General features: G+C 42.0%; 1 protein-coding gene across 16 annotated transcripts in view; it reads left to right on the forward strand.

The window, feature by feature from the left end:
• Positions 1-18787, forward strand: part of MAGI1 (membrane associated guanylate kinase, WW and PDZ domain containing 1) — a 638926-nt gene that overhangs the window by 512299 nt on the left and 107840 nt on the right. For all 16 annotated transcript variants that reach the window (XM_058726255.1, XM_058726257.1, XM_058726258.1 and 13 more), the window contains exon 4: positions 11127-11333. In XM_058726255.1, the coding sequence (XP_058582238.1) occupies positions 11127-11333 (207 nt within the window). The remainder of the gene's footprint in view (positions 1-11126; positions 11334-18787) is intronic.

Genomic DNA, 18787 nt, shown 5'->3' on the forward strand with positions numbered 1-18787 from the left:
GAATCTTTCTACATTGCCGGATAGACTTCTGCCTCCTTCTTTTAAAATGCTACATAGTATCCCAGTGTATGCTGACCAGTCCCCTGCAGGTGGACATTTAGGATGTTACCCCCACTCCCCATTATGGTTTGGAAGCATGGTTGCCATGAGCTCTGCTGAATAAGTATCTCAATACACTGTTCTGAGCGTAACTCTACAGTAAGTTTCTGGCCACGCAATTTTGAAGCAAGTCCTTCTAGGCATGCACAGTGCACTTCACCAAGTATTTATTGAGCATTTGCTTTGCATCAGATGTTGTTCCATGGCATCAGGTGTGATATGCAGGATGGAAGACCACAGCACTTGTGCCTTTGAAGATGCTTATGCTTTTTAGTGATTTATTTTTGCCAGTACTTGTCCAGCAGGTACTGTGTGCTGAGTACTCGTAAGTGGGTTATATGCACCAACTCACTTCATTACCCACCAATCATAAGAGGCAGGTACCATCGATTACCCATTTTCCAGAAGAGGAGTATGAGACCCAGAGAGGCCAGTTATCTTTTCTAAGTTCACATGGTCAGCCAGGAATAGAGCTGGGATCCAAACCCAGGCGGCCTGGCTCCAGGGTCCATACTCTGCCCCTTAGTCTTAAGAGGCAAATTAAACAATTTCGAGAGAAGTGGTGCATGTTCTGAGAAGGGAACTCTAGGCTTCTCCAGAAACATACAGCAGGGGCACTGCATCTAATTTCATATCAGAGTAGACCCCCTTGAGGAAGTGGCAGTTGGCCAGGGGACCTCATGGGTTCAAGTGAGAGACTCGGGGACGTTGTTTCAGTTTGGGAATTAGCCCCTGCTTCAAGGCCTGAATCCAGAGAGAGCAAGTAGGACGATCCGAGAGAATGTCAGAAAGTTGGTCCTGGAGAAGGAGGGGCAAGGAACCATCTCCTGCTTCCTTTAGAACCAATGCAATCCAACAAATATTCCTTCAGTGATGGAAATGTTCAGTATTCTCAGCTGTCCAACATGGCCGCCACTAACTGCATGTGGTTATTGTGACTGAAAAACTGAATTTTAAATTGAGTTTAGTTTCAAGTAAGTGGTCACGTGTATCTGGTGTCTGCCATGCTGTGTAGCACAGCTCTAGAACGAAAGCTTCTTCAGGAAAGGACGAGGACCTATTCCAGAAGACCCTGCCCTTCTCATTCAGCTGATTTCATTTTATTTATTTTTTGTTGTTGTTATATCTGTCTTTTAACATTTATTCACTTTTGAGAGACCAAGATTGAGCAGGGGAGGGGCAGAGAGAGAGGGAGATACAGAATCCGAAGCAGGCTCCAGGTTCTGACCTCTCAGCCCAGAGCTCGACGTGGGGCTTGAATTCACAAACTGTGAGATCATGACTTGAGCCCAAGTCAGATGCTCACCTACTGAGCCACCCAGGCGCCCCTCATTCAGCTGACTTCAGAGAGCTAAGCACGTGTTTCAAAGTTAAGCTCCCTTTAAAAAAGGATAATTTTGAATCCTCCCAAAGAGGATGTTACTACAGAGCAGTGGTGATCTTCTTTTGTGGATATATTCAGTGACGTGTGAAATGGCAGACAAGTAGAGTGAAGCACTAAGACCTCAGGGCCTGGTAACTGTCAGCACAGTCCTTGATGTCCAGTATTTCTTTGGGACTTGGAGTTGCAGGGTTGTAGGATTTTAAAGCTGGAAATGCAGTAGAGTCATTTCTTCAGAAGATAGAACTGAGATCTAGAGAGAGACCGGTCTAAGACACTACAGGGCATTGGGACAAAGCCTGGACAAAGCCTATCCCCCAAGTCATGTCACAGGCAGGACTGGGATGCCAGTATTTCCTATGTCTGCTCCCTGGAAATAGATCCCTCTTTTGTAGACTGTACTGCTTGTTTATTCAGTTGTTTACTCGTTAAAAATAAAATGCTGAACAAAACCAGATATGATCATTGTCCTCATAGGTCTCAGAGTGCACAAGGCACATTATTTATATAATCAAGGGAAGAAATCTACGGTTGTGAGTGTTCTAGGGTCAATAAAGAAGGCTATAGGTTGGGGAGATTTGATCTCTATGGAGTTGGGAAAAGTTGCGCCCGTAGAAGTAATAATTGAAGTAAGTTCTAAGGGTTGAGCTGGAGTTAGGTTGCTAGACTTAACCAATGAAAATATAGAACATCCAGTCTTGCATTTCATCTGGCAACCCTAGTTGGAGTTAGGTTTGGACTATGTTGGTGTCAGTAGTGGTGGTAATGATGAGTTGACTGAATCTTGAGTTTTATGTGATTAAAAAGCTGGCCTTGGTAGTGCATCAGTTATCATAAGAAGGAGGCAGAAGGTGCAGGTGACAATAGTCCTCCTGGCATGACCCCTGGTTGCTGCCTTGTATGACTGGATAGATGCTGGTACGTCTGCCGAGATAAGAAACTTTGGAAAAGGCCAGGTTTGGTGATGGGGCTAGGGGCCGCATGATGAAACTTTCCATGTCCCACCAGCTCTGATGCTGAGATAGCGTTTACACCAACAGAGTGGAGGCCTCTCCTGCCTCTATAAGGAACCTAACCATTGTCCCTCACAAAGCACAGAAGTTCTTAGTGGAGCTCATGAATTGATCTCTGCTTTGCAATTTGAGCCAACTCCTTATTCTGTCATGAGATAGATGCGACATCAAGACAAAGAACACAGGAATAAATGTGTCTCTCCTCTCTGGCTCATCTTCCTAATTGTAGCACCGAAGTAATAATGTATGTGACATGGTGCTGGAAATAAATCAGCTGCACCATCTCCCTTTGCCTGGCTTTTCTTGCTTGTTATTTTTTCTTGTTGACATTTTCACTCAGCAAGACAGGTTGCTGCCTCGGCGAGCCTTGGGACTTCTCTAGGAGAGAGTTTACAAGGGATGAACTATTCAGTGGGGTGGTTCCAAACATGCCTGTTTTACAAATGCCTCTGGGTAGAAGAGGCTGATTATACACTTTGAGCCTTGCAAAGGTTCTCCCTCAGCATGGAGGTGCAGTGCCAGAGTGACATTTCAAATTGGAGTTGTGGGTTGCATATTTCTGCATGTTAATTAGGAAGAGGGATGTCAGCATTCAGTCATGTGATTGTTTTGCTTCCTAGAAGGTCTACAAAAAAGCAGCTGCCAAGGGTTTACTTTTTGGGGACACAGAGATAAAGCAGGGGTGAAGAGAGTTCTTGTTTGTCATTGAGGAGAACGAGACCGTCTGGAGTCCTGTTCTTTGGCAGGCCTTGGAAGCCGTCTGTTAGGATAAGCTCTGTTGGCAGACTCCAGCGTGGAATGTTCTCTGTTGATAATGAAAGTAACCAAAGGGAATCTGTGCTGCAATTGGCTGCTCCTCTGCATGTGGAGATGAAGAGGCTCGTGCCAGGGTGGTTTTGCTGAATTCCCTGCTTAGAGATCCCCAGAGATTCCCGGAGTTGGGAGCATAGACGCTGGGGACAGACAAATGCGTGTGTAAATGCCACTCATCAGTTACACACTGTGTGAATCTCATCTTCAACTGAAAATGGGAATATTGATGGCATTTTTTTTTCCCATAGGATTATTAATAAAGATGAGAGTAAGTAAATGTATGGGTGGTGACAAGATAGGTGCACAATAAAGGTAAATTTTGGTTAGTGTTCTTTAAATATACGTTTTGGTAACAGTCTACCCTCTTCTACACTTTAGGGCTTCTATCAGCTCACAACACTGGGTGCAATTTAAGACAGCTAGGGTTCATTACATGCTAACATTGTTCCAGGCACAATGGTGAGTACTTGGTACACGTTACCTAATTTGATCTTCACAAAAAAACCTGTTAGAACTGTTGTTATCTTTCTACCATGAGAACTGAGGCTGGAAAGAGAGAGGTCCCTTACGTTGCTCAGGGTCACAAAGCTATTAGATTGCCCTCTCTGGTCTTACAGTCAAAGCCAAATGACAGTGGCAAGAACAAACATCTAATTATAAGACATTGGCTTATCGTTCAGTGCGTGCAAATCCTAGTTTTGTAGGGTGGAGCGGGTAGGAAAGGGAAGAGTAAAAAGAAAGTGATGGGCGTTTTATGAATGATACCATCCCGTGCTGAGCAAGCAAGTAGAAGGTGCAGCGGTGGGGATCTGAGGTCACTGAGGTGTATCTGATGGGCCAGGAAGAGACTGCCGTGAGTCATGCTATTAAAAACCAGATCCACCACAGAGGGATGGAGGCCCGTCCCGGGCTGGAATTCGAGTGTGCTGTCTTTACTTGTTGATTTACTCATTCTCAAAGAATTCCTGATGACCGTATGTGCCTGGTACTGCATTCGGCCTGGCGATGCGTTGGTGCATGAAAATAGATGTGGTACCTGTCTCGTGGCACTTGTGGTGTAGAGGTAAGGACACAGAGTGAGGGGCACCCGGGGTGGGGGGCTCAGTCAGTGGGGCATCCGACTTCAGCTCAGGTCATGATCTCGCTGCTCATCGGTTCGAGCCCCGCGTCGGGCTCTGTGCTGACAGCTCGGAGCTCGGAGCCCGGAGCCTGCTTCCGATTCTCTGTCTCCCTCTCTCTCATTCCTCCTGTCCCACTCACGCTCTGTCTCTCTCACTCTCAAAAACAAATAAACGTTAAAAATAGTTTTAAATAATAATAAAAAAAGATTATAGCGGGGACACCATGGTGCCACAGTCACTTAGGCGTCCAACTCTTGATTTCTGCTCAGATCATGATCTCAGGGTTCGTGAGTTCGAGCCCTGCATTGGGCTCCATGCTGACAGTGCAGAGCCTGCTTCAGATCCTCTGTCCCCCTCTCTCTCTTCACCTCCCTTGCTCACTCTTTGTCTCTCATAAATAAATACAAATTAAAAAAAAAAAAACAGGTATTGATTAATTAAAACATCTGATAATTACAACCAAGGCGATTGGGAAGGACAGGTACATGGTTCCCTGAGGACACTTAAGGGTAGCTTTGACCTAGTTGGTGGGGTCAGAGATACAGTCTCTGAGGACAAGTGGGTGGTAATGGCATGACCTTGAGGCCAGACAAAAACAGATACACTGAATGTCTATGGCCTTATGTGCTATTTGTACATCTCTGCTTTATACATAAAAGAGTAAGGCTTTTTACCCCACTGTACCCCAAAGAATTAAGCCCGTTTTGTCCCCATGGGTGTGATATTGCTCCGTGAAAATGTGTACTATAGATTCCCAGCCATTGGTAGTCACTACTATCCCGTTCTGCTTATGTTCAAAAGCGTGTCCTGTAGGAAGAGGACGAACAAGTGTCTTCCTGCCCCCACCCCACCCCCATATGGAATTTTAAACTGGGGGACGAAGAACTTAAATGCTATTTACCCTGGACCAGCCAGTGACTCTAAGGCAAGCATTTCTGCTACTCTTGGCCTCTGCATTCCTCATCTACTGAAGAGGAATGCTATTCTCTGATCTGGTTACCTCTGCTCTCTATGCAAAGGGAGGTTCGGTGTCCCCTGAGTACTTGTTAGAAATTTAGAATCTCGGGCCCCACCCTGATCCATTCAATCAGAAAGAATCTCCACGCAATAGAGTTTTGTTGTTTGCACGGTGTTTAAGGAAACTGATGTATACCATACAGAACATTTGTGAAGATCATGTTTTGGTTCCGTTTTTACATCTTATTTCTAGTGTCTACCACAGTGCCTGGCCAAAAACAAACAAACAAAGCAACAGGTTCCCAGTCAGGAAATGAATGAATGAATACTAAATTCGTACAAAGCGAGAGGCTGTATAGACTTGATTCATTCTGGCTTAAAACTCAGGGTTACGGTCCTCTTTAAATATTTTATCCAGCTCTAAAAATTGATTTGCAGTTCCCATGAATTTTTAAATGCATGTCAGAAAATATTTTTCTTTGACGTGGTCATGGCCAAAGAGTGTGTCTGTTAATTAAGGCTAGCAGTGGCTTCCTCTCCTGTCTTCCCTTGCCCTCTCCTCCCTCCCCAGTCACCGTCTCTGTTAAGTTTATTGTAAAGCCAGTTCCGAAAATAGCAGCGGAGACACATGCGTTCCCACTCGGGAGGGAGCCTGGCCACCTCAGGAAGCACATGTTGGTGTTGGCTAACGTGGAGACTGCAGGAGAGTCAGGCTCCTGTCTCCTGGAAACTGTGAAGTCTGCCAAGTAATAACCCAAATTAATTTTTTAATCATTTATAATTCTTGAGATGATTTTTATTTAATACCGTTAAAGTGATCCATGTATCCCTCACAGCGAGTCTCTTGTGCATACTCTCTGTAAGTTGGTGCTTCTAACATGGCTAGGTTGGGCCTGACGATGACCGGCATGGCAACTTGATAAGGCAGGGAGTTTGCCAGAAGGGGAGAGTTGTAGGGGAAGTGCCCAGGGACTAGGCAGCTAGATTTGGAGAATGAAGAGGGTGGGTGGAGGCAGTGGAGCCGGTGGTGACTAGCCAGTGGCAAGTGCCCCACCTGCCTTGCCTGTCCTTCTGTGGTAAAGGCACGTGGATTACGGCATAACCCCACCCACCAGAAGTCCAGGGACTGAAACCACATTCATCCAGGGATCACTAACACCCATCTGAGTTATTGAGGCTGTTTTTGTTTTTTTTTAATTTCTATTTATTTCTTTTGAGAGGGAGAGAGGGAGAGAATCCCAAGCAGGCTTCACAGCAGAGCCTGATGCAGGCCTTGAACCCATGAACTGTGAGATCGCAAACCCCAGAGTCAGATGCTTAACCGACTGAGCCACCCAAGTGCCCCAAGGCTGTTTGGAAGTTTTAGGTTTTCTTCCTTCCCTCCTGAGTCCAGGCTACTTTGTGCGACTATACCTTCGCATGGCATCAGCCTCGACTGGGGCCAAGATATTTGTCCAGCAAGAGCAGGGACACACAAGGGTAGAACAACTTCTCTCCAAAAATCCTTAATGCAACAAGTGTACTCCAGGTGACTTGGCTTTGGTCATGTACTTGTCATCGACATTACCTGGAAGAGACGGAATCCAAGGAACCAGAGTTTATATTTGCCAAGCAGCACTTCTCAGTATATCCAGATTTGAATCAGAAACATTCCATTTTTTGCAGCACCTGGCTGGCTCAGTCAGTCAAGCGTGTGACTCTTAATCTCAGGGTTGTAAATTCAAGCCCCACATTTGGTGTAGGAATTTCTTAAAAATGACAAAATCTTTAAAAAAGAAAAAGAAAGATTCCATTTTTATGTTAGTGACTGATTCAAATTATTTTTTTAATCTATGGGAAAAAACATATCTGTGAAGGAAAGTTGAACCTTATGTAATTAGAAAACCACTAAATACAAGCTTTTTTCTAAAGTTCGTAGTCAACAAGGAAAATAAATGCTGGAGAGGTCTGACTAATTACACCATCTCCCATTTATGACCCCTTATAGTTTATAGGGTACCTTCCAGCAAGTTAAATAATTTGACCTTCACGATCATCCTGTGAGGTCGCTAGGCCTGGAGCTGTCATTTATGTCTTAGAGAGGAAGTATTAAACTGAGTGTAAAAAACTTGCCAAGGCTGTTTGGTCTCTGGCACATTTTGCCTGAGTAAAGGAATAGTGCCCAGTTATGTCCCAAGCACTCCAGATACACTGTCTCATTAACCCTTCCAACATGGTGGAATGAGCTCATTTTTTAACAAAAAATTTTGTTTTTACATTTATTTATTTTTGAGAGACAGAGAAACAGAGCACACGGCGGGGGGGGGGGGGGGGGGGTTGTGGGCAGAGAGAGAAGGAGACAGAATCCAAAGCAGGCTCCAGGCTCCGAACTGTCAGCACAGAGCCCGACACGGGGTTCAAACCCACAAACCATGAGATCATGACCTGAGCCAAAGTCGGATGCCCAACCAACTGAGCCACCCAGGCGCCCCAGGAATGAGCTCATTTTAATGATTAGAAACAAACTATCAACACTTAAGTAGTGTTTATTGAGTGTCAGTGTAGTAGCAGACTTTCATGTGGGTTAAAGACTTTTAATGGACCATCTTATTTTATCCTCAACTCAGATACTCTAGATACAAACGAGGTATTTTTAGAGCCCTAATTTTACAGAAGGGGACGATGAGGGTTTTTTGTTTTTGTTTTTGTTTTTGTTTTTTAATGGCTAAACGCCTAGGATCACAGAGTCAGTGGTGAAGCAAGGATTTGAAGGCAAAACTGTCTCTTTACCACTTTGGTGGGCCGCATACTTTTCACGCCTATACCTCAGATTAACCTGAATGAGATGACTGACCCGAGACACTTTGTCTTCTATGACGGTAACTGCATGTGGTTCAGCATAATAATAGGTACTTTTTTTGTGTCCAGTATTAATTTTCAGAAACAGGAAACAACTGTGAATAAATGGATTATTTGGGGAGTTTATCGTTGCTTTGAAATCTGCTATTCACTTAATTTAAGAAAGACTCTGCACTTGAAAACTTGGGAAAATCCACACCTATTTGTCAAATTTAGGTAGAACTTTTCTTGTCCCAACATTTATTTTTGTCATTAATTGAAGATGTCTAAGTCTTCATTGATTTTTTTTTTTTAATGACAACAGCTTCCTGAATGTTGATTTGGTTTCATGACACTGGAAATGAATGATCATGTTTGTAAAATTATAATTATAAAATTATGAATAAAGGGACCCATCCCTTAGTCACATCTTTGAGTGGAAGAGTCTTATATAGACTTTGGTCTTTAACTTCTAACTCAAACATGAACACGATGCTTAGTGTAATAGTAATCAGAAGGAATTAGAGTTAAATTCAGCAGACCTTTGTCTCTATTTTTTGTTCCCTGTGAAGATAATCTTTTAAATCGTGAGCTGTTTTACTTACCTGCCTCATTAATAGTCTTCAGATTGTGAAAAAGTCAGCACTGTGGTCTCCTTTCAACTCCAGCAAAAGGGTGGGAGGTCCTTAGATGTAACCTCTGTAGAAATGCAGAAGAGGCCTTGGTTCATACGTGTGCTTCACCCTTGCCCACGTGTTAGCGGTTATATTCAGTTTCTGTACCTTTAACTTGGACACCTGACAAGTTTTTTTGAAGAAATTGATACTATCATCTTCTGTGAAAGAACTATAATGATTCAGTTGAGTACAAGCCTCCAGAATGTGCTTTTTAGGTTTCTCTCTGGAAGGATACCAGAGAGATGCCCACTAGTCTCCTGCACCTTTTAACTTGTGTGTTGAGAATTCCCCGCTGACACCCAGTCTTACACCACTGTCAAAGAAAGTGGGTGTGTACATTCGTAAGTGTCGTGGTTCAAAAAGGATTTTAAAGAAATAATATTAATAAACAAGGAATTTTAATTATAAAATAAGGCTCAATGGAAGCCACTTCTTGACCATCTGTGTGTCTCGTGCAGAAGAGCATGTTACTGTCTCCTTTTGCTTTTGTGCGTTTGTAGTAAAATGTGTATTTTATGTAATTATGTATGGAAGTTAGGCAGTGGGCTGAGTCCTTGGGAAGAAACAGTGTATACAGGGTTTGTTATTATTTATAAATTCTACTTTATGAAGCATGGAATTACAAACATTGCCTAGGATTTATTGAAAGATTCAGTATAATTTATCTTCCTGGCCTTCCTGTAAAAGACGTGAGACGGTGAATGGATTAGTGGCATTCTAATGCTAACCTTTTTTTTTTTTTTTTATCATGTAGTCACTGCGTATTATTGATTAGAAGCTGCATCTTTCAAACTTCGGCTGTTCGTGAATCACCTTTGTGATTTTGTCTACATCTGAACATAATATCTATTACTTGTTTGAAATATTCTTTAAAATAACTTATTTTTAATTTAAGTTTTCAAAAGGAATCATTGCCACTACTATTATTTATTCGGTTAATTAATTTTTATTAGATATAGCTATCTTTTTTTTTTTTTTTTTTGAGTTTATGTATTTTGAGAGAGGGAGAGAGAAAGAATCCAAAGCAGGCTCCACATTGTTAGTGCAGAGCCTGATGTGGGGCTTGAACCCACAAACCGTGAAATCATGACCTGAGCTGAAACTAAGTGTGAGATGCTTAACCAGCTGAGCCACCCAGGCACCCCTATAGCTAGCTGCCTTTTTAAAATTAAAGTCAGTTTTATTTATTTATTTATTTTTTAAACATTTATTTATTTTTGAGACAGAGAGAGACAGAGCATGAACGGTGGAGGGTCAGAGAGAGAGGGAGACACAGAATCTGAAACAGGCTCCAGGCTCTGAGCTGTCAGCACAGAGCCAGACGCGGGGCTCGAACTCACAGACCGAGAGATCATGACCTGAGCTGAAGTCGGCCGCTTAACCGACTGAGCCACCCAGGCGCCCCTAAAGTCAGTTTTAAAAAGTATTGCTTTTTCGCTTAATTTTAAAAGTCACCTTTATATTACTACTATAACTTAGGAGCTAGACTTTTTTTTTAGTCCACTTTAAAAATATACACACGTATTAAAATTAAAAAATGTAAAAATCCATCCAGATAACTGCTCAAAATCACTGAGCCAAACATTGGGGAAAAGTGGCTAAACACGAAATGGACAGTTACTAAGAGTGGCCATCGTGCCTTCATTGACACAGTTTTCTCTTAGAACTTGGCAAGGGTTCACTCCCACCCCACATGACCCTGAGAGTCACGTCTGCCATTCAGTTAAAGAGGTGCCACGTGGTATTCACTGTCCTCCTTTTTAAATAATGCCCTGGTTCCCTCTTAAGGAGTCTCCTTATTAAGGGAAAGTGACCTTGACTTTGTAGGCCTGTAAGGGTGCTGGCAATAATGAATTTTTTATTTTCTGTGAGGCTAGGTCTAAATTGGATTCAGCATAATGCTGGTGGTGCATGTATGTAAAAAGGTGACCAACTGAATTTCAAATGCACTGAGGATGAAGTTCTGCTATTCACTACAGCCACCTTTGTTTTTAGCCCTAGTAGTAGCTACTTTGCAACTAAACAATGCAGCTTTCCTCCTGGCTTCTGAAATCACCAACCATGTCTAGCTGGGGAGGAACGACTTCTTTCGTAACCTATTCCAGAAATGAAATACAGTTTGTTCTGGCTTTCTATTTAAAAAAAAAAAAAATGTTTTTTTTAATGTGCTGAGAGATTTGGATGTGAAGTCTTGAAAAAAACAAAGTATTCTTTCTAAAACATGCAAATGTGTCTCTCCATCACCTAGGAAACTATTATGGGACACCCAAACCTCCTAGCCAGCCAGTCAGTGGGAAAGTGATCACGACGGATGCCTTGCAAAGCCTTCAGTCTGGCTCCAAGCAGTCGACCCCAAAGCGAACCAAGTCCTACAATGATATGCAAAATGCTGGCATAGTCCACACGGAGAATGAGGAGGAGGATGACGTTCCTGAAATGAACAGTAGCTTTACAGGTAAAGACCAGATGACCTTCCCCCTCGATGGACTCGGGGGAAGAGGCGGTGGGAGGCGTTTGTAGACAGTGATGAGAAGGTGTCTGTTCTCAGGAAGAATTCAGAAGGGCTGACAAAATTCTGTCTCTGGTCATGCAAGGTGTGGAGAAGAGGTGACTTTTCCTTGGTCTGTTTTTCATGCTTCTTTGCAAGACCATGTTAACATCACCCAAATATCTTAAAGGGGCTAGAATGAAATGTCTGTAGAAGGGAATCTAGAATATTCAGCATTATTTCCTTCTCTTCAAAACGATAGGTCTTAAGAATATTTGTATTTTGTTCATTTATTTCTTGGCCGTGACACTATTCCATAATTACGACTGATTGCTTATAAAGACAAATGAGATAATTTGTTTACCGGTTTAATATTCATTGATGCTGATAGAAGGCTAATAGCAACCTTTTCTCTCATACTTTGCAAGTACAGATTCCAGTGGAACTCTATAATGTATTCAGTTAGCTTATGCCAATTTTTCTGTCCGCCCCCAAATGGAGAAACATGGAAAGATAATAAATACTCATTTCTGTCTTGCATATGCATTCTATATTATATAACATATATTACTCATTGCGTTGTACATTTATATGTACATTCAAGGCTACGTACCCCCAAGCTTAGATAGGTTGTATTTTATGAGGGGATCTTCAAGGACAAGGCCTCTAGGTAAGACTAGACTGGTTGGGTAGCACCCACTTCCTGGGGGCACCATTCACAGAGGCTATGGTGTTTATTTCTCGTGTTAGTGTAGTGACCAAGAATGGATCACAAATGTTTTTCACTTTATGGAGGTTTGACTTTATACAGTAACTCAGGATGGAGCACCTGCACAAGACGTGAGTCTCTCCCGTTTATAATATTGTGACTTTGAAGAACACCTTGTTTCTTCTGTTCTTTCTGTACTTAAAAAGTAATTTCTTCGATATTTTAGAGTATAGCTGTGGAGCAGTTATCTATCTGCAGCATATGAGGTGTTTCTCTCTCTTGGTGACCTTTCTTGACATCATCACACTACAGTCCTTACTTGAGTAGACTCCTTCCCAATAATGGGGATATTAGTTAAGCTTCCTATTTTCCTTCTCGTGTTGGCAAATCTAATAGAATATTTAAGAAAATGTGTTTGTTCAATGCTTTCTACAGCCTATATAGGCCTCTTTGACGTTTTCTTTTTTTTTTATTAATTTGTTTTATTTTTTATTTTTTTTAATTTATATCCAAATTAGTTAGCATATAGTGCAACAATGATTTCCCAGGAATAGATTCCTCAGTGCCCCTTACCCATTTAGCCCATCCCCCTCCCACAACCCCTCCAGTAACCCTCTGTTTGTTCTCCATATTTGCGAGTCTCTTCTGCTTTGTCCCCCTCCCTGTTTTTATATTATTTTTGTTTCCCTTCCTTTATGTTCATCTGTCTTGTCTTTTAAAGTCCTCATATGAGTGAAGTCATATGAATTTTGTCTTTCTCCGACTAATTTCACTTAGCGTAGTACCCTCCAGTTCCATCCATGTAGGTGCAAATGGCAAGATTTCATTCTTTTTGATTGCCGAGTAATACTCCATTATATATATATATACATATATATATATATATATATATATATATATATATACACACATACATACATACATCTTCTTTATCCATTCACCCATCGATGGACATTTGGGCTCTTTCCATACTTTGGCTATTGTTGATAGTGCTGCTGTAAACATGGGGGTGCGTGTGTCCCTTTGAAACAGCACACCTGTATCCCTTGGATACATACCTAGTAGTGCCATTGCTGGGTCATAGGGTAGTTCTATTTTTAGTTTTTTGAGGAACCTCCATACTACTAGAGTGGCTGCACCTGCTTGCATTCCCATGACGTTTTCTCATTAAGCTCAGAAGCCTGAAATTCTTCAAGATGACAATTAAAACAATTTTTGATGGCTTTATTGTCACACCAGTAACCCAATCCTTCTGCAAGAAGCATTAGATAAAGAAGAGACCTAATTTGTTTTCCTGGTTTCTTGGTTCTCAGTAGTTGTCTTACTATGAACGTAATTTCTAACTTTCCTCATCTGTAAAATGGTTAAGGTTAAATCATATCTAAGTTCCCCCTCCTAGCTCTAAGATTTTGAGTCCACAAAAATTTTCATTTTCCAATTAGAATGGATTAGGCCAGGGGCTGACCTACTATTGTTCCAGCTAGGAGAAATTTGCCATCTTTTATTACATAAGCATTTATTTAAATCAGTTCATTTCGTTCACGTAGAAATACCTGTTTCATATTTAGTAGTCCTTGCTGATATGAAAGCCAGTTTTGAAAAAAAGTTAAAATATTTCTTTTTAAAAGTAGCTAACATTATAATGTCTTGATCTTTCAACAAATAAGGATAGCACATCATGACGTAACCCAAAACATATTTCCAGGCACAGAAAGAAGACCTGGGGAGTGATATGCAGTGAAACACTCCTGCCAGGTGGAAGACGGTCCCCAGGAGACATGAGTGTCCTTGTCTCTCCTCTATTTATTAAGTAATTTCTTGGTATAAAGCAAGAACAAAGTAGGAATTGTTGACAGTTGGTTTTAATGCACTTCCTATGTCTAACTACTAGGAACCTTTGTCTCTTAGAAAACGTGCCTCAGAAATTCTGACTCCATTCAATCTTCGCTTGAAATCCTGGCATCAAAGATAAACTTTTGGGCCCAGGTCATCATTGCTCTATTCAGTCTGATCATTCATTCCGTGCGCGCACACGCACAAAAGCCAAGTGATACTTGAACGTCTTCTGCAGCTTCCTGTCCTAACCCCCAGAAAGCTGGTAGGATGCATAGAGAAGTGATGTTCAGATGTACATGTGATGGGTATCCTCAGTGTGTTGAGTAAATGCCTCCTCACTTACCGAGCTGTAACTATGACAGCTGACAGCCTGTCATACCCTAACTCATATAAATTCTTTCAAATAATTGACACTGTGTGTATCTCTGTGTCTGTGATATGTGTATCAAACTAGCTATGTCAAAGCATTTTGCTCTCTGAACCACTTTAAGTAGCAATCCACCAGCCACTTGGAGCACAGAGTGACAGTAACATAATGAGGTCTTGGCTCTGGGTTGCGAGAGTTGTGATAAAGGAATGAGTGTCATATCCAAATACGGAAACACTATGGAGCTATTAAAAATATTGACCAGGATATTTTTAATTCGCATGCTGTTGTTATTATCTTAGCAGATTTCTGCTCTGTGGCTTTGGAAAGAGGCACAAGATATCTAAATAGCATGCCTAAGTGATATTGGGAATGTCTGCAGGCAAAGGCAGGAAATACATGGTCAGAAGCATCCTGGGGAGGTGGCCACAATCCCTGCCACCATCTGTGACTGAGGCAGGAGCTGAGCAGTGAACAGTCACCCCAGATACTCCCCACAGTACTGACTGTTGAACACAAAGCGTTCTTCTACAAACTGTGCCCAAACTATGGACCTGAAGGAGCCCTTGAAAATGAATGCTATGTGTGCTTCGTGAAGGTAGAGTTATGAGCCAAGCACACACATTTATACAAATACAAAATTTTAAAAAGCACATTTGTATAACTACTTTGTTTCGTACAGCTTGGAAAATATGTAACAAGCCACCACAACTAAAAAGTAGCTAGTTTATCCATTAACCTCCTCTAAGAGACATCAAGATATTTAATTGTGTTTTGAAGCCTTTTTTTTCTCCCAACAGCCCCCCTGTTATTGAACATGAGGTTGCTGATGCTTCTTTTCCATTAGTAGGCAATGATAAAGCATTGCTTTGGACTGTCAAGAGATAATATTACTCTAAGAGCTAATGTTTCTCCATTGCTATGTGGCAGGCATTTTGCTAAGCTCTTTACCCATATGCTAGAGAGGTCTAATAGCTTGTCCAAGTTCACAAAACCAGTGAGTGTCAGAGCTGTCATTTCAAGCTGACTCCAGAGCCTACATGCTCATCCAGTGTGCTATTTGTGTTTTCAATCAGGTTTATTAGTTATGTGCCCAGTCAAGGATGCACATAATCTCAAAGTACACAATGCAATATAGGCTCTGGAAGTGTATTTTTGACATGAGTTTATATTCTCAAAGTTACCCTCGAAAGCCCCCAAGTATGTGTATTTGTATGTTAAATGCTTGGAAGCTTCCTATTTACTACGAATGAAAAAGTTATCGATGTTATTTATGGTTTACAAGTCCTTTTCACATGTATCCTATGAACCACCTGGAAATCTTTAGAGATAAGCAACATAGGTATTACCTCCCCCATTTTGCAGATGAGATCACCAAGGAAAAGTGCATGTTCCCTCACTCTAGACAGTGGGAAAACCGGGCTTCCTCGTTGCCCATCCGGTCTGTGTTCCAACAGTCCCTTCTACCTATCCCGTTGGGATCCATTGGCAACCTTTCATAAGAGAGTGACAGCAATGCTCCTAAATGTTCAGTGAATCCATTGAAAGATGTTCTGAAATCAGAGCACATGTCAAGGTCAAAGCCATGATTAGGACTATTAATTTTTAAGTCTGTACTTTTTTCCAGCCTCTCATTTTTGGACTTTGCATTTTCTTTGAAAGAATGAGATTGTTTGAGGTTCTGTTGAACTGGAAAGAAGACACAGAAAGCCAAACACGTCAGGTTGCTCACATTAAACATCTGTAGCTTTGTTTTTGTTCATCAGTTAGATGGGAGGAATCCTTTGACAGTATGAAGTCATCATCATGTGCACTTTAAATATCTTACAATTTTGTCACTGTACCTCGGTGAAGCTGAAATATTTTTAATAAAAAATACCGATGGCTTTTTGTATGTCAGTCATACCTCAATCAAGCATGTGTTTAAAGAAGACGTGTACAATATACAAAATGAAAAATATTTGGATACTTTACAATAAGGTCTAGTTGCTATAGGAATTTTAATTTTTCTTTAGGAGATTATAGTTGCTTAGATATTTTGCCAGTGAGCTAACATTCCCTTCCCATAGTCAAGGTTTTGGAACGCTGGCAGGACTTTGCTTTTTACATAAATTACATTGAGAGTTTAACCGAATCCTTTAATGTTTATGTCCAGCCTGTTGCCACTGCCCCCTTTTTTTTGTTACATCCAGCTTCTATTAAAATGGGTTGATTAAAATTCTTACATAAAATTATTGAATGTCATCCATTGTCCTAGGACTTCTCTAGCCCTTAAATACCATGTTAAAAGATGATCACTGACTTTGGACATTTGCGTTTCTAGTAGCTGGTCCCAGTCCCTGAGGACCCGTCAGGCCCACGCTGAGTGCCAGGCCCTTTGGCAGGCATTTTACGTGTCCTCAGTCCTTCAGTTCTTCTGGCATGTGCATTTTGTTTTCACCTTACAGTTGAGGAATCAGTTGCTCAGAAAGGCAGTCCGTCTGTTCTGAAGTCACACAGCTAGAAACGGGCAAACTCTGTGATCTGGACTGTGGTCTGATGTCACATCCATCCTGAGGGCCCAAGCTGACCTGAAGACAAAGGTTAATCATAATAACTTTGATGAAGAAACTGAGGATGATAGCAGCTAACAAATACTGTTAGCTGTATCCTACACACTGCACCGGCTGCTTTACTAAATTCATGCATTCCTCCCCACAACCCAGTGAGGTTGGTACCATTATCCCCATTTTATAGATGAGGAAACCAGGGCTTTCAGAGGTTAAGTGTGTTGCCCAAATTAGCAAAAGGTGAGGCCAGGATTCAAAGTTAGGCAGTCTGGCTTCTAAGTCAGTGCTTGTAATCAGTACTTGTTCTCTTCTCTTTCTGTTTTTGTTTTGTTTTGTTGTTTTTTGTTTGTTTGTTTGTTTTTTGTTTTTTTCTTTGCTTGTGCCTTATTGCTTCACTATGTTTTTTTAAAGGAATTGTGATTGAAGTATTGGGAACGTTTTGCATAAAAATACAGATTCCCACCTTCTCTTTAAAAAACAGATCTGGAGGGGCCACCTGGGTAGCTCATCTGACTTCTGCTCTGGTCATGATCTCCTGAGTTCGAGCCCCGCGTCGGGCTCTGGGCTGACAGCTCAGAGCCTGGAGCTTGCTTCAGATTCTATGTCTCCCTCTCTCTCTCTGCCTCTCCACCACTCATGCTCTGTCTCTGTCCCTGTCTCTCTCTCAAAAATAAATAAACATTAAAAAAAAAATCTGGAAATACTGAGTCCACTCTTCCTCAGGACGCTGGCATGGCACGCAGAATTCCTTTCCCCCATCAGAGAGGCTGCAGCCTCGGCTGGCACTGCAGACATAGGAGTTTGGACTCTGGCCCATCGGCAGCAAGACAGAACCCCTCCCAGAAGGTGAAATTTCTAGTGAGGCTTTTGAGAGCTCTTTATCTCTGTCCTCCAAGTATGATTCTTGTACCTGAATCTCCATCCCTGGGTGGTTTAAAAATGCACGTTTTGGAACGATCCCCCAAGTCGATTCTCTATAGTAGGGAGTCAGAATCTGCATTTTCACCATCTTTCCGGGTGATTGCTATGTACACGTCCATGGAGGAAGTGCACATTCTAAAAATACCAGAAAAGGGGCGCCTGGGTGGCTCAGTCGGTTGGGAGTCCGACTTCGGCTCAGGTCATGATCTTGCGGTCCGTGAGTTCGAGCCCCGCCTTGGGCTCTGTGCTGACAGCTCGGAGCCTGGAGTTGCTTCGGATTCCGTCTCCCTCTCTCTCTACTCCTCCCCTGCTCGCATTCTGTCTCTCTCTCTCTCTCGAAAATAAAAACATAAAATACCAAAAATGAATATACGTTGGCTCCTAGAGACTTAAGGGCGACTCTTTTAAATCTTGCCAAGTTTCAAATTTATTTTCTGTCAGTTTGTAATTTCAAATTGTTTCTTCCCTGTTGGCTTCATTTCCTTTTTTCTCCTTAAAAATGCTAGTTCTTTTATTAACCTGCACTCATGGATACAAATTGTGAAACCAACTCAAATTGGCTTAAGCAAGAATTTAGAGGATCAAGCAACTGAAGAGGCCAGGAGTACATGGAATCAGTGGCTCAGGCAGAAACATTAGGCAGCTTTCTCTTTCATTTCTGCTGTCCGCTTTGTAGACTTAATTCTAAGTCAGGTCTTGCCAACCTGTGTCAAGATGGCCACGAGCACCTACAGCATGAGAATCTGTCAGCTTAATAAATTTCAGCATCAAGAAGATAATTCCAGCAAATGCTTGTATGCCTGACATTCATTTGCTTTGGATCAGGCACCTGACCCAATAAGAAAGGCAAGAGTGATAGCCCTGTGACTTGGGCATACCACATGAGCTAGGTGTGGGTTTAAGTCAGTCCCCACCTAGACCACAAGAACTTTGATGGGTTGGATTTCCAAAGGGAAGTCTGAGAGCTGGTTCTAGAGAAAGAGGGTAGAGATGAATTGCAGGGAAAGACCACAGGCGTCCTCCTCAGTGGTGGCAGATT

This window comes from Neofelis nebulosa, chromosome 4, assembly GCF_028018385.1.
Source record: "Neofelis nebulosa isolate mNeoNeb1 chromosome 4, mNeoNeb1.pri, whole genome shotgun sequence".
Taxonomy (NCBI): domain Eukaryota; kingdom Metazoa; phylum Chordata; class Mammalia; order Carnivora; family Felidae; genus Neofelis; species Neofelis nebulosa.